General features: G+C 41.1%; 1 protein-coding gene across 2 annotated transcripts in view; it reads left to right on the top strand.

The window, feature by feature from the left end:
- vps13c (vacuolar protein sorting 13 homolog C) overlaps nucleotides 1–9,142 on the top strand; it is a 77,352-nt gene extending 68,210 nt beyond the window's left edge. For both annotated transcript variants that reach the window (XM_084436541.1, XM_084436540.1), the window contains 8 exons: nucleotides 255–418; nucleotides 1,114–1,159; nucleotides 2,520–2,643; nucleotides 5,167–5,281; nucleotides 7,133–7,224; nucleotides 7,461–7,584; nucleotides 7,720–7,803; nucleotides 8,339–9,142. In XM_084436541.1, the coding sequence (XP_084292667.1) occupies nucleotides 255–418; nucleotides 1,114–1,159; nucleotides 2,520–2,643; nucleotides 5,167–5,281; nucleotides 7,133–7,224; nucleotides 7,461–7,584; nucleotides 7,720–7,803; nucleotides 8,339–8,440 (851 nt within the window). In that variant the 3' untranslated portion in view covers nucleotides 8,441–9,142. The remainder of the gene's footprint in view (nucleotides 1–254; nucleotides 419–1,113; nucleotides 1,160–2,519; nucleotides 2,644–5,166; nucleotides 5,282–7,132; nucleotides 7,225–7,460; nucleotides 7,585–7,719; nucleotides 7,804–8,338) is intronic.
- The last annotated feature ends 7,594 nt before the right edge of the window (nucleotides 9,143–16,736 follow it).

Below are 16,736 nucleotides of genomic sequence, written 5' to 3'. Positions count from 1 at the left end.
GTGTGCAAAGGATTGTGGGTGTTTATGTGTTTGACTGCATATGTATATGTATGCTTGCTAACGTCTACAATATTAAATCCACAGATAGCAAGCGGATCTGGGCCATATACAGGCCAGATCTGGCCCTTGTGGCTTAGTTCCGGCCCATATATGGCCCAGAATCATTACACATCCGCTTGCTATCTGGGTCCCATGTGGGTAACTGTGTTAAACAGTGCTGCCCGTCTGATTGTCTTTCCTCTTCTGTCCACCAGGTGGAGCCGCCGGCATGGTGTCCAGAATCACAGGCTCAGTGGGGAAAGGTCTGGCAGCCATCACCATGGATAAGGAGTACCAGCAGAAACGCAGAGAGGAGATGAACCGGCCGCCCAAGGACTTTGGAGAGAGTCTGGCCAAGGGAGGGAAGGGCTTCCTCAAGGTACTGCTAACATAGAACCATGCCATGATTATGGTAATGGAATTATGGTTATGGTACTAGCTGTTCAAGCAGACTTCTCTTTACAACTAACATAACATGGAGATATGAGGATATTAATAATTGTTCTGGGTCAGACCATACAGGGTTGACAAATGGAGGTCTGAGGTGACGAAAGCAAGTTTTAGCAGAATATATTTCAACCATGGGATTCAACCATCTCAAGTTTGATGTGCACCTCCTGTTAGCTTTATCATTTCAATATTTTTAGTTCCTTGATATCAGGATGGGGGATCTGCTCTCTACTGTGCTCTGTATTTCCCTCAGTAGTTAATCAGGGGTTAAGGCCAGACCTGTTCTGAACATCGAACTAGCCCCTTTTACTAAAGCCACCTCAACGTGACCACCTACTGTAACAAGACAGTCAGTCAGGGACCTACTGTTGAGAATATTAGACCTGTGACATTATGTATACTCACAGTACATAACTTCTGATGTTAACTTTCCATTTAGTACCACAACCCATTGCGGTTCTCTTTTTTCAGTTCAAAACACAACACGTTGAACTGAATGAGCTACTAGGATGCACTGTCCTCCCCTAGCACCCTTGTTAAGAATGCAGTTAGTCTATTTTGGCAAGTTTTAATCTTGAAATGATGTTTCCATGGCGCCCTGACAGTCGTTTTCTCCGCCCTCAGGGTGTCGTTGGCGGGGTAACGGGCATCATCACCAAACCTGTGGAAGGTACGTTTTTGTCCTCTTTACATTTTTTGTAGCTTTCTTGAGTTTTTTGACCAGTTCACCACAATTTAGAAGATGTTTTTATCCAGAAGGTAAAAACGCTGAGGCCGAAATAGGTGAGCTGTAAAGATTCTTACCTGGTTTCTTACCTCTCTCCGTGAGATGATCGAGCAAGCTCCTGGAAGATGTTTAAATCTATTGGCTAGGAACATTTACAGAGCAATAAACATGGTTTGAATAATTCATAGGAGAGACATGACTATCAGTAGAGTAGATACATAGTTACAGGTGTTACAGTAGCTACATCGTAGGCCATTATCAGTTAACTAATGTATCCATGTAGACCAGTGAATAAAGAAGAGAACTGCCACTCACGAGATGGACAGTAGTATAGTCTTTAAAGTTTTAAGGGGAGACACTACAGTTGAATAGGATTTTTTGTATAACACTTTCTCTCTCAAAAAAAGTTTAGGTATACAAATTAGGCAATAACTCATTAAATATGTGTAAATGTGCATATATTTCGGTACCTACTATCTAAACAATTGATAAAGTCAGGCTTAATGTTTTACTTTTGTTTTGACAATATACTAAAACCTTAAATATTAATAGCTGGGTTGGTTCCAACCCTGGAAGTTGAGATAGCAGGTACCAAGTGACGTCAGGTACTGAAAAAACGTAATTTTAAGAAAATGGCCGGTAAAGATAAGCGTTATGCATTCATATGCTTATTTCACAGGTACAACAATTAGAAAAATAGCAGTTTTTAATCAAGTCTCGCCATTTCTCTGTTAATGTAGTGATAGTATACATGTAATAGTAGAAGAATATTGAAAAATCTGAAAATTGAAGTTCAGAAGAAAAAACACCATTTTGACTGTAGTGTCTCCCCTTAATGGGCAAACGGACACATTTTGGCCTTAAGTCATCATCACCATCAAGGCCGAAAACTTGTTCATTTGCCCATTAAAACTTTGCAGACTATACTGTTAAGCCTCCTAATGACACTGTCAAAGAGTAACATGTATAGGCTGAAAAGTAAGGGCCCTAGGATGGATCCTTGAGCTGTGGTCACCAAGGGCAACAAAAAAATTCCCAACCGGTTAGATAGATCCTAAACAAATTTAGGACTGGACCGGAGAGGCCAACCCACTTCTCCAATCGTTCAGTGAGGATCACATGATCTTAAGTATCAAATATTAAGATACTAACGTACTAGAGAGGCCGGGACCACCTTTCCCCCATTGGCTAGTTGGCTAGTTAGCTCAAAATCAAACCACCAACTCTAGGCTTTCAACTATGGCTGTATTGTAGTAAAGTTAAGTAAAGTGTTGTAAAGTGAATCCAACCTGTCTGGTTTCAGGGGCGAAGAAGGAGGGGGCAGCAGGCTTCTTCAAGGGCATTGGGAAGGGTCTGGTGGGGGTGGTGGCCAGGCCTACAGGGGGCATCGTGGACATGGCTAGCAGCACCTTCCAGGGCATCCAGAGGTAAGAACATCACATTTATGCCCCTCTTAAAACGTTTTTTTGTGTTTTTGTTGTTGTTTTAATTTTCTACTTTCTACCATTTTATTGCATTGTCTACATAGTTGTGTTCAGCAAATAAGGATAGCTTCAATAATGTGTGTTATTTAGTTTGAATGATTTGTTTTTTAGTCTGTAGAGTGTAACAGTGTTTTTGTATGATTTGCTTTGTAGTGATTTTGTAGTGGTTTAATTTAACATGTGAGTGTTTAACATAATGCTTTACTATGAAGGTATATTTGGTGAAAAATAGCTGCACACCTGTAGAATATTTTCTCACAAATACAAATACTGCTCAAACACAAGTCATTAACTACAACCGCTTGAATCTGCCGCTACGAGTCACAAATCGCAAGTTCCACGCGGCTGTGACTTTTGCTCCTAACCTTGTGATACATATGGTGAAAAACTAACTTGTACACTTGTAAGATCGTTGTTGAAAGCGTAGAGGTGGTGGGCGGGAGACGCTTTTCGCAGAGAAAAGAGAGAGATCAGTCTACTCCAACAGCCCTGTCCTGAACATTAACGGCCAAGGTAGCAATGTTTTCTGATATATCAGCCACCAGTAGTTAATGACTTTTGTTTGCGCAGTATTTGTATTTGTGAGAAAATATTCTACAGGTGTGCAACTTTTCCTCTGTGACTACGAATTTACTGTTACACGTGTGGCTATTTTCTACAACTACGAATTTACTGTTACACGTGTAGCTATTTTCTACAAGTACAAATTTACAGTTACACGTGTGTCTATTTTCTACAAGTACAAATTTACTGTTACAGGTGCTCAGCTATTTTGCACCAAATATACCTTCATACTTTACTTGAGTTTGATTTGGTGTGTTGTCTGTCTGTGCCGTCATAACCACATCCTGTGTCTTCTGTTAAGATTCTTGTGAGCTGACTAATTTTTACCATTTTGTTTTCATGTTTTTGTCTCATAAGTTAATTCCTGGGAGATGTTGTTTTGTTTTTCCTTTTGTTGTGTGAGTATTTGACAAGTTGAGAGGGTCGTAGGGTTGTATCTGGGTAGTGAAATGAGGGTGGGGGGTGCTAGCTGGGAGGAAGGAGGCACATAGAGAGGTAAGTTCCTGCATCGTGCGGAAGTGGAAGACGCCATCATCCATTATGTACTGGCATACTGAACATGAGCACATAGCAGACAACCACAGAGAAATTATAGGATTCAAGCTCAATTCATTTGACCCTCCCCCCACACACACACACACACACACACACACACACACACACACACACACTGACTGCAGCATTGTGAAACCAACAGGGCTAGCTTGAGAGATGGAACAGGTCCAAGAGGAGTTGAAAAAGAAAACAGTTTGAGACTGAAAAATATGATAAGCACTAAACTATTCCCTCGAGTCCTCTTTTGCAGTAACTTGAGAGTCTAGCATGGTCGTTTTTAGAGCCCAGCAATGTAAGCTTAACCTAATTTATGCTTGTAACGCAGATTAATTTCAGCAACTCAACGTCCTGAGGCAGTTTGAGGCTCAGGATCGCCCCCCCCTCCTCCCCCACCTGTTCCCTGCTCTGGGCCTGGCTGACTGCACGTGCCCACCGCACCGCCATGCCCAGTTTGGCGTGCTGCACAACTGGCCGATCAACTGTAGACAAATGAAACACACCAAATGTCTCACGACTATTGGCCTCGTCTGTCCATAGCTCACCTGGGTGTAATGCATACCTAAAATGTAGACTGGGATGACATTTCAGGGAAATGTTCGTAACATTTGCTTTTAGCTTCCGTGTGGGGCTGACTCACATGAGCTAGCTCTGCAGGACTGCTACAAAATGAGTTAGCTCTGTCGGAATGCTACAACATGAGTTAGCTCTGTCGGACTGCTACAACATGGAGGACTTTCTCTGACCCACCCTGGCTTTGTTACCCCCCCCCTGCACCTCACCTCGCCCCCCTGCTTCTGTGTAACCAACCGTTGGCCCAAAACGCCCCCACTTACCCCCATGATTCTGAAATGCCAAAACGCGCACAACCTCACATAGTGTTTCAGTTCCATCAATCATGTAATACTCATCCTTCACAAAACCCAATCAATCAAGTTAATTCCGGATAATCTGATGAAATTATTGTTCCATGCTTTCACACTAGAGAGAATCTAAGGTGAGATACCAGTTTACAGACTGCACTCTTTGGCTCCTTATTGGAAATGGCCATGGCGTATGTTCTTATGTTTGGGCAGCCGCTATCAATTTAGAAATGTGCGTCTTACAGTAAGTGCATCTAATCTGCTGATAGGCGTCAATGGATTGTAATGTTTTAGGTCTTGTTTTAGTCTTGATTCCAAGACTTGTTTGATCAGACTTTTGGCTGAATTATCAATATCCCTTATTCAATAAGGCTTATTATGCTGTTGTCATGTGTCTGTCAAAGCTGCTTGTCATAGTGAATGTGTATAAGCCCTGATATGTATAGCAGAAGGTGTTTGTTAACGGCACGTTGTGATTGGTTGTCAGAGTGGCGGAGTCGACTGAGGAGGTGACCAAGCTGAGGCCCGTGAGGCTGATCAGAGAAGATGGCGTCATCAGACCTTACGACCAGGGGGAGTCCCGTGGCTATGACCTGTTCCAGGTAAGACCCCGCCCTAAACACACACCAGCTGCTGAACGTCGCCATTTTGAAAATAAACATTATTTTCTCTTTCTTTATCCATGGAACTGATCTGCTTACCAAACTTTGAAATGGTTAAGGAAATAGGCAGTGATTTGACTTATAATATAAAGGGTCTCAAAGGGTTGGTTTTCTATGTACAGATCTAGACGTCCTCAAAAATATCCTCAATGCATCCTTCATTGAAAGTGTTTTTAGTACAGGACTAGAGGAACCTTTTTTATGATTGCCAACTTGGTGGCTCTGTCTTTCCTTAACTTCTAATTCTGTCCTTTCCTCTCCCTGTCTCTCTCCTTCATGCAGCATGATGAGGAATAGGAGTTGGGCTTGTTAACGTTGTTACAGGGTTTTCTCCTAATTGTGTAATTCGAGTGCAGTTCAGTTAATTCGGCCACTTGGGTAAAAACAATTAAATGTAAAACTAAAGTACTTATTGTACAGTGTTTGCCCAGACTACTACTAGTCTAACGTTAAAGCCGATATTCAGGTTTCTTTGCAGCTGAATAGTTTTGCATGCCAAAGCAAATATCTATTTCCATAATACTGTATACCTCAAGCTTTTTCTTCTTCTTTTTTAAATCTAGATGTTTGTTTAATCCAGATTTTATATGATTTTTGCCAAACAAACTTGTCTATTTTTATTTTCTCTGGAGAACTGATTAGAGTAGTTTATATGTACTTGCTTATATTTTACTAAACTAGTAAAGTTTATTAAACTTTATAAACTAAAGTTTAAAGTTAAAGTTTATTAAACTTTATAAACTCTATAAACTAAAGTTTATTAAACCTGGAACACTGAATGACACACATTGAAAGATAATTATTTTACTAAAAAGATGTTGATTGTGTGGTAGCTTGTAGGAGTTGGTAGCAATATTTTTGTAAAAGGTTAGTAGGATCACCTTTAAAATCACTGCTTTCATACCTGTACATAACCAATCATAATAAGTATCCTGTATTTATACATAATTATATACTCCAGTATTTGTTTATATACTCCAATATTTGTTAGTGTATGAATTGATGTAAACTTCTGCAAAGGTTATTTATAAACAATGTTTGATGCATGACCAAATTTGCATACATTCTTTGATATATACACACTATACAGGTATGCCATAGCCTCAATAAACTATATATTTGTTGTATTTTATCTTTCTTAAGTTAGCCTTTGATTGCCTTAAGGTATATGAATGTATGTTATAATATGAGTAATATAATTTCCTTGATGTTCAGTGTGTGAAGTGTTATTTTTTGTGTTCTAAAATGTAATAAACATAAATGCTAATATATTGATGTGAAAATAAGATGGAACGACTTGTTTATTTAATTGTTTGCTTGGGAAGTAGGTATCATTAGCTGTGGAAATGTTTAACACTGCAATAATAGATTTTTTTCACATTTTGTTAAAACTAATTAAAACCACCTGATATCAGATTATTTCATTGAGCCATAGTGTTCTAATAGCGTCCAACTTCAATGACTCACCCCTACCAGTCTTGTTATTCTAGCATTTCTGCCTGTGTTGTCAAATTATGGTCTGTAACTTTTCTCCGCGTGCCTTAAACATACATTATACGTTTTAGGCCTTTGGTTTGTAAACAAGTCTCTTACTGCCATCTAGCGGTAGGAAATTAATTATTGCCACTTTAAGTATAGTAAATCATGTTGCACTGAGAAAATACAATTAATGGATTGTACAGATATCAACTCCCAGATCCACATGATTTTTATTAAGATTAATTATTAAGCTTGATACTGTATCAGTTCATCACAAATCATGAAGTCTGTCTTCCGTGTGCTTCTGTCCAGAGGTCTCAGATAAAGCAGTTGGATGGAGAGGTGTTCAGGGAGCACTGTGAGTTCCCTGGACACTGGAAAACTAACATCATAGTGACCAACAGGTACAGTATGGTTCTCTCATAACCTCAGTGCAACACAGCACCTGTATTGTCTTACAAACACTTTATTTTTTATTTTTTTAAATCTTAAATAAGTGGTTATTATAATATTGATTTAATTTAACAGTGATTGAGTTGGGCTGCATCTTGAGTATACAGTAATGACAGTATTTCTTCATCCATGTCATGCTCATCATTTAGTCCTCTCTCCATGGCTTTTTTCCTTTTACGTACCCTAGGAGAGTGATGTGTGTGAAGGAGATAGAGTTTGTGGGACACTTCAACAAAGAGTGGGAGTGCTTGCTTGAGAACTTTGTCAAGCCTCCAAACGTGCAAGGAGGAGACCTGCGGATCTACTGTAAGGTACAGTACAGTAGGACTGACCAACATCTTGCCTGACTAATAATCCCTGAGTTTTGTTACCAGCGAGGTATTTATAGTGGTGACTTGAGCAGCGTTTTCTTTTGTGATGGACCGGTTTCCCTTGCATCACTACAGGAACAAAACATATTGAAGATGCCAAAGAGAGATGGACACGACCCAGTGAGGGTGGTGCACCTCAAGTCCACAGACACAGCCCAGGTAAGAGCTCTGTTGGGTGGGTGGGGGTGGAATTTGTTTTTTTTTTTTTAGAAGTAGGTGGATAAGGTAATAGAGGCCTCAAGGTTTATCGCTGACAATGCTGCCTCTATGATCAACATGCTTTGAGTGGGTAGCTGTAGCAGCTACTACATAATGGAAAAGAGAGATGATTGTTCCTAAATTAGTTCACTGATGAATCATCCAATCCCAGTGTCTGTGCTGCTGCCTAGCAACAGACAATGTGGGGACATTTAAATAATGACCAGTCATACAGTCTGTTCTAATTGTTATGCAAACCGTTTCAAATCAACTAAAAACAAATGAACAAATAACATGCCCTGGTGTCTCGTTGTTTACCCAAGACATACCTGAAAGAAATGAATTCTGAAAAATGAAATCCGGCAGTGACAATCTGGCACGTTTCACTGCGTGTCACATCAGTTTAGAGTGTGTGTAGTGTTTAGAGTGTGTGTAGTGTTTAGAGTGTGTGTAGTGCAGATGTTTTTTTAATAATGCCTTTCCTTTTCCTCACCAGAAACTGCAGAAGGCCATAGAGGAGGCGCAGTTGGCGCGGCAGCAGCACAAAATGGTGAAGCAAAAATCTCAGCGCTTCCTCAAACTGGGCAACAAACCTTGACATCACTTCCACATGACACCACCACTTCCCCTGCCGCTGCCCTGCCCGCACAGTCTCACCGTCTCATTCGCTAACACATATATCACATGACCACTGCCTTAACTGACAACTAGGGTTATACATCCAAACACTTTTGATTATATCTGTCTAGATCTTTTTTGTGCCTTTTTTCCATAATTCCCTCCAGAATGCATCAGTGATTGTAATTGGATACATGTGCAATAGGAACATGAATAGGAATTTTCTTTAACATAGTCATTTAATTAGTCATTTATTACAAATCATTCTGAACTATTGGGGTAATAGTTAGATTAAGCAAATGCTGTAGGGGTAAATTGTTATATGGGTATTACAGTATTTCTTTTTTGAGCAGAATGGAGGATTTCATTTGTATCTACTATGCAAGTGATGAATAGTATGGAGCATGTTGGTATGTTGCTGTTATATTGATGCTGTTGCCTATACGTTTACAGTGCACTTAAGTTGACGGACCAAATGCAATGAACAAATTTGAAAAATAGGTTGCCTTTTGAAATTATATCTCGTCGGGTTAAATGTCTTTGAAATTAATTTAGTGAAATTGGTAACTGTGATTGCTGAAAAGGTTGAAAGGTAAACCGACTAACCCAGCACCACAATAACTGGGAGGTAGGCTACATGTTTTCTCCATTTTGGCCTTACTGTTAAATCTATGCTGTTCATTAAAACTGACATTTTATGAAGTATGCTGTTTGCCTGTCATTATATTCATTTTTTATTCGTATTAATGAGCACAAAGTAAGCTAAGGAATATGCTAATCTGTAGACATATTTCTCAGTGCATAGTAGTCCTACTGTAGCCTACCTAGCAAGCACAGTAGTATTCCTACCACCGAGAGAAACATGCTGGGTTCCACAGTGGGTTTTGGGGGCAATATAAAAAGGGTTTTAAGGGAACCGTTGAGATGGTGTCCAGCATGATTTCATGGTCTAAGGCAAGGCAAGCACTAACAGATACATTGTCAGTTGTTATAGGGCTACTACAAGTGCAATTGTGTAAGAACTTGAGATTAAAGTCGCACTGAAACGGACGTTTGAGATCATCTAACTTCCGTAGTTTGACGTATTTCCGACGCAAACAAACTATGAGGGTGGGACATATGTTTAGAGGAATTTGATTGGAACATTGACAAGTGGACGGGTTTTAAGAACTTAAGACAGATTCGATAGAAGGATAGCGTTGATTGACGGGTGGATGTCGTGAGATTATTAGCCTAAAATCTAAGGTACCTGTTGTCGTCATTGCACGTGATCTACCGTTTTCCAGGAAGTAATAAATGATATACTTTGATATAAGATTACAACAAAAGTAGAATTTTGTAATTTTTTTGGCATACATCGTTGAATAGGTGAACACTATGACCAATTATGTGAACCAAAATGGGACAGAATGCTTTTTTCATTTCAGTGCGACTTTAAATCTTCTGTAGCCTATTGTAGGAGGATGTTGTTAAACCATCAACAAGCAAAGATAGTCTGATGTCCGAAACCTACACTGTTAAGATCATGTAACCATTTGGCGCTAAAAAATGTGTTTGTCATTAATACCATAGACATATTTACGTAGACGCCCAGATAGATGTAGATGGCATATAAATGTCTGATATTCCTTACCTGTAGCTGCAGCTACTAGAATGTCAACGGACACCAGTGACCGACACCAGTGACCACTTGGTGAGTTTCCTAACCCTGAAAACCAGAGTTTATAGTGTTTTTGAGGGGTTTTGTCTATGCACCTATGGATCCATTGAGTGTAGCGGCGATGGGCTATATCTCGAGAGTGCACCATTTGACAGAACTTTGATAAATAAATAACATAAATAACCTTTAAACATGGCTTATAATGCTAGATTCAGAACTTGTCCTTTAAATGTAGCCTGACACTGACTGAATTTCCATTTCATTTCACTGCAATTTAAAATATGGAAAACTGCCACTTGATGCACTTGATGGAGCACTATAATGAAGACATGGTGAGTCTTGTGTTCAACTGCCTGGTCCTTTTTTAAATATCAAAGGGATTCATTTTCATTTTGACTTTCACTGAATTATTTGATGGTGCTTTTAGTTTTTAGGTTTTAGTCCTGCCTGGTAATTTTTTAATAGCGCATTTGTCTACCGACATATCGTTTGAGTAGTTGGGAGTCTTTGGCCACTAGATGGCGCTGTGTACCTACTCTTATCATATTGTGGTCCTGAGGCTTCTGGTGATCTCTATAATTGTGGTGTTTGTGCTGGTTGACAAATCATTGCACTTTTTAAAAGTAGCCAACTCAATTTAAATGTGTTCCTTATTAAAGAAAATTAGAAAACGATAAGGCTGTGTGTATGATTTTGTGTGTTTCAAAAGAGTTATCTGCCTCGGCTGAATGTCCACTATAAAGCTTTCTCACTGGACAAATTGAAAGGTTTGAGTTAGTTCATAAAACCCCTTTAACTCCTATGTGTCCATAGTGACATTCCTCCAGAGTTTGTAGAGGTATAATATTAGCCACAAGCTAAGGGTCAGAGTTGTTGGAGGTCGGGAGTAGTTTTTGCTGAAGTGATTATTGAAACAGCAGGTGGTGCTTCTCTGGCAGTGGCAGACATGCGTTATCAGTGTGTGGTCAGTAATGGCGACTCAATTGCTCGCAATCAGTTAAGCTGTTGTCTCGATTGATACCAGCTGCTGCCTGCTATACCACACATGAAGAGACATTGGTCGTGTTCCAGTCTGTCTTCAGAACAGAGATGAAGTCTTCTAAATGGCATAAACGTTTCAGCAATACCAGAATCATATCAATGCTCGCCTGTTGTTGTTGTTGACAGAACTGGCCCATTGGATACAGTGATCCATTCCTCTTTTGTTCATGGACTACAATAATCAGATCCCCCAGGCACCATACTAAAGTGTGACAACTGTTTCGATTACTTTAAAATTAAATCAACACAACATATAAATCAAAAGTAATTTGTAAAGGGCAGAGGCAATGAGGTCATGGTGTTAGTGCTCGCTCTCATTGTGTTGACCTATCGGTCCAGGCCCTCTTATGAGTGGGAGGATCTTGGCAGCTATGCCGTGGAATAGCCCCCTTGGCCTCCCGTCTGCAAGCGAGAGAGAGGCCCACTGCTGTCCACTGCGTCGAAGCAGAGAGAGCAAGACAGAGAGAGAGGGGGGGATGGAGAGATGGGGGAGCTGGGTAATCTGTGGCAGTGTAAACACAGGCCTAGAAAGGCACTGGAATGTTTCTGCAGTGGGAGCAGGAGGACGAGGTCAGATGGGGGCCAGGGCAGGTGGTATACATCAGCCCCAGAGCTGACGTCTCAGCACTAACTTATCCAAACAAGAGACAGGCGGTGCACTAGGCCGGTAGCGGAGGAGGAGTAGGAAGAAGAGAGGGAGGAGGTAGAAGAAAAAAGAAGAGTGGAGAGATGGATAGACAAGGGCCGTAGTATTGGAGGGAGTCCTTTTTCATCCTGGCTTCGCCTCTTGTCTGTCCTCGATGAGGAAAACAACGGTTAGCGTATGAGGCTAACCATGAGGCTAACCATGAGAGGGGACTGTGTTCCAAAGCCCTTGAGCTTATCTTGTGAGCTCCTGTCACAAATCACTCCAGGCAGGTCAGAGATGGTTGTGTTGCAGAACAGCAGAAGAGATAGGCTACAGCTCACCCTGGCCAAGCTGGAGGAATGTGACACAAAGATGAACTGGTTCTCTATTACCATCTTTGGAGTCTACATTACACAGACGTAAAACTTGACAGAGGGTACCTGTATACTGGCTTTTCTCTCAAGGCGTGTGAGACTTTAAACAGGGTCTGACAATGGTGTGATGACCAAAATGATAATCACCTTGTCACTTTTTGCACTTATGTAGAATAAATCCCCTATTTTTTTGGGCATCCGAATGCCTCATCTGTTGTTAGTGTGCGAGTCTTTTTCACTTATATGTTGAAACCATAAACAGTGCATTATGCCTAAAGAAATGTAGTGTTTTCACGTAAGTTCTCTTTAAAAGAACCAGTTCGGACCCAAGTTGAGTCAGACAGGCCCGACCATATACATTGGGTTAGGGCAGAGTAGGGCCTTTTTTCCATCAATAACATGGGTAACCATGTTACAGGGTATACCCTAGCCTAGGCAATAACCATGTTACATGGTATACCCTAGCCTAGGCAATAACCATAAGGTATAATTTTAATAAATTACAAAACGTGTTACCTGGCTGACTCAATTTGCTCCTGCACTGCTCTGATGCATATTAATTATTATGACAATAAACAAATATGCATCCCCTTAATACGGCACAGTAAGTATTGCCAAAGGAAATATTTTCATATTATCCAACTGATAAATGCGTTTATAAAACATCAAAGAAAAGTGTAGGCCATCATCACACCAGACTCTTACAACTCTTAAAAATGCACGTCAGGAAAACTGTAAATAGATAAAACAGCCTTGCAAAATGATATCTGCATATTAATGCCACTCAATATATAGCCTATGCATCTTCGAATTGAAGGATGAGCTCCCGCAATGGTATTCAATGGACAGTGCATCTGTCTGTCCATATGACTATATATCTGTCAGTTGTGTGTATTAAAGGTTTAGGGCGCAAGTCATTGCAATATGAAATATTGATAGTAATTTATTTTTCAGGTCGGGTTGGACCTCATATTTGGTAGGAGCAATCAGATGTGGGTAGAGTAGGGCTTGAACATACATGCGCACGGGTAGGGCTGAAATGTCAGGACTCTAAATGGAAACAAATAAACAGTTCCCTTTAAGTGAACCAAAAAGTGGGCCAGCAGAAGAGAACTCTCTTTGCATTCACAATGTCCCCTTCCCTTGAAACAAATCTTGACTCTTGAAATCCCGTCTCTTTCTTGTCAACTTTCAGCTCTCATTCTCTTAGTCCACTTTCCATTCACACTGTTCTGTTCATTAGATGCACATAGCCAAGGCTACATCTCACCTGCATGATAAAAAGGCATACCAGCATAATAGCCTAATTCAAAAAAGCTTAATGAATAAATATAATGTCAACGGCAGTGAACCTGTCGTCCCCCACCCATGATGCATGTCACAGCATGTATAGCTCAAATCAGATTTATAGATAAGCTGTTGGTACTTATTTTTGAAGTTCACAGCTAGCTATGACAGGGCCGGAACCAGTGATCTAGCTAGCTATGAACATAACTAGCTAATTCAAAGCAGTAATCTTCTGCATCATACCATGAAACAAGTCCAAATGAATGGGTGGTTGTGTGTGGGACGCTTTGTGGGCTCTCCACCTGCCCCCCCATTCCAAACCCTGTGTCTCTAGCACCCACACACAGGGAGCTGGTTTCACTCAAAGTGTTGTTTTGGCTCTGTGCTGTCGCTGGGGCGGAGGTAATAATATGGTATGGTAGGTAATAATATGGTATGGTAATCTGCTATTCATTTTGTGTGTGCCTCCCCCTGCTGTTTGCATAGTGTTACCGTGCCATAGTGGACCAATGCATTCTACAGGGTCTGACTTATGCTACGTTCACACCGGGCACGGTGAGAAAATTTGCGCCGGCCAGTTCGCCCCAATCTCACCGCGGGATCAATGGGTTGCCGCGCGAATCTGCCGCAGAAAGTTCAAAAAATTGAACTTTTGCGAATGTCGCCGCGCGGCGAATCCCGGCCACCGCGCCACCAAGTTTACCTGTTTCGCACCGCCCATGCCGCCTGCCGCCCAGTTCGCGCGAATTGTATTGACTTTCTATGTAAACTCGCTGCGTGGCCGGAAAAAATTGCGCCCGGTGTGAACACAGTATAAGAATAACCACCAAAAGATCTACTAAACACCTCAAGCTCTGAACTCTGTGGATGTAGCAAGTAGATGGCCTCCTGAGTAGAAAAGTCAGTACTTTTAATGAGGCACCAAGCATAGTTTTTATGTACCAAACAAAGTGTATCTGGCAATAGGAAAAATGAATTGTGTCTGGTCCCGTACGTCCACCCAGTACATTGCCAGGTGGGGGACAATAACAATACATGTTGATATAATTATTTATCTTGTTGATTATTGAATCGTTGTATCCATTGTGATCTTACTTGAGAGATTGATATGCAGGTTGCCATAGGACAAATGCAGGGCTCTCTCTCTTGTCCCATGATCAAGGAACACAGACTGTCATTGCACCTTCATTTTGGAAAACTGCATTCCGGAACTAAGTGCAGTGCTCCTCTTCAGACCATACAACTCATCTAGCAGCCGTGACTTCAGAGTTGCTTTAGGAGCGCTCCAGTGTTGTCATGTGAGCTGTGTATGCTACTAGAGTGCCAAGAAATGGATGCAAAAAAGTAATTGTTATAACATGCATACCTAAAGAGCTTTAAGTTCACAATGCATAGGTTAAAGGTGCTTTCATATATAGTTCGTATGGAGCGGCTGTTCCAAACTTAGCTCAGTTAGTGTGTGCGGATGAGGACACTATTCGCACTCGGGTGTGCACCAAACAACTGCTTTGAGATTTGCTTGAGAGGGGTGGTCTCGGTTAGCCTTGTGAGACCATCCTGATCTTGCGAGCTCATAGTTTTCTCTCTCACATCAGCCTGGAAAAGCTTGATATAAAATGTATCTGCCGGCCAATCAGCGTCCTAAGAGGGAGTTATGGGCTTGGTTTAGGTGTGATGACAGCGAGAAGCTACACTGTAGGGTACGTTGATCTGATTGGTTGATGTCTGCCCGCGATAGATGGTGATAGATGGTTCAATCATTCACCAGCCAAGCATTTTTGACAGTGCCTTCCCTTTTCCTAGTCTGGGCCATTCACTGATATCCTATATAATTGACAGCATTTTTAGTAGGCTATATGTACCTAGGTAGGTTCTAATTCACCATAAATGGAGTCATGATTTACATTGAAGTCATCAGTAATTACGGGCTTGTAGATGTGACCTAGTATGGCGATGTATTTACCAGCTGTTTATACTGGCACATAATGACAGGTTGCATTGCTGGCAATCCTTTCAGAGGAGAAAGCTGCTCTGTTCTTGTCTTGTTATGGCAATGCAGAAACTTTGACTAAACATTCATTGTATTCATTGTTTCTGTGAATTTTGTTAGAAGGATAAGCCAAGCCATATATATATGTATATATAATCATTAACTAATATAGATAATGATTTCATTCTGATTGGGAACCAAAGTTAGGCTTACTCTGTGTCTAGACTAGTGACTAGTGACTGTGTCTCATTGTATTGCTAACTGAGAACAAACGGTTCTTGTTATGGTGCTGGTCTGTTCCTGCTTCCACAGCTTGTCATTGATTGCCAAATAAGGCAATGATGTAGCTCCACTTGCTTAATGTGGAAACAGTCAAGGTACCAAGGCTGGAAAAAATATGTTGTTGAGACACTGTGGTCTTTGTCTTATACCAAACTTCCCTCTAAGTTAATCTACACACTACATGTAAAGATATAGGGGCAGCAGTCTTGCCTTGTTTGAGTACAGTAGTGAAATAGATGTTTCAACAACATCCAGCCTCCAGGACCAGTATGACATGGCTCCAGGATGTGGACACATGGACGAGCACACAGGCTATTGTCTAGTTTGTGACCGATGGAATGGACAGGCTCTCTCCCTGAGTCAGGAGACCCAAGACATTATCACCTTGTATCACACATTCTCTTTGCCTTTGTCTCAGGGAGGAGAGCCTGGTGTCTATTTACTTCACTGCCTTAAGCCCGCCCCTTCTTCCGGCTCGAGCCTGTAGAGCCCGCCTCCTACTTCCGCTTGCTTTATTTAAATCGATGGAAGAAAACATGGACATACCTGAGGAAATATTTCAAGAAGTCATGGAAGAAGTGTGCCAGATACATAATATCACACATTTGAAGCCACTGCAGCGTCTTAGCCTCCAAAATTATAGATACAACAACTGTTCTTCTTCCGGTCCAGACCGGAAGATTATGCGATGCAACATCCTAGGCGCTTCCCCCCCCCTAGGCGTTGAGTCAGACTACCCACAAACCAATACAACTCATTGTTTTACCCTGCACTGTCTACAAAGTCTACAAACTGTTTAGCGAGTGCATGAAGTAAATGGGCTTTCAATGTTCTGTTGAGCAGTGCATCTTGTCCTGATCATATGCAATACAATAGCACATTGTTCTCGGCCCGCAGTCGTGATGCCTACTCAAACTGGATATGTTGATCATATAGGTACCGAACATATGAACCAGAGAAGACCAATCAACGCAATTATACACATACACCATTGATGATCCATTTTCGATTACG

This window comes from Borostomias antarcticus (assembly GCF_949987555.1).
Source record: "Borostomias antarcticus genome assembly, chromosome: 4".
Taxonomy (NCBI): Eukaryota; Metazoa; Chordata; class Actinopteri; order Stomiiformes; family Stomiidae; genus Borostomias; species Borostomias antarcticus.
This window is presented reverse-complemented; position numbering and strand designations above follow the sequence as displayed.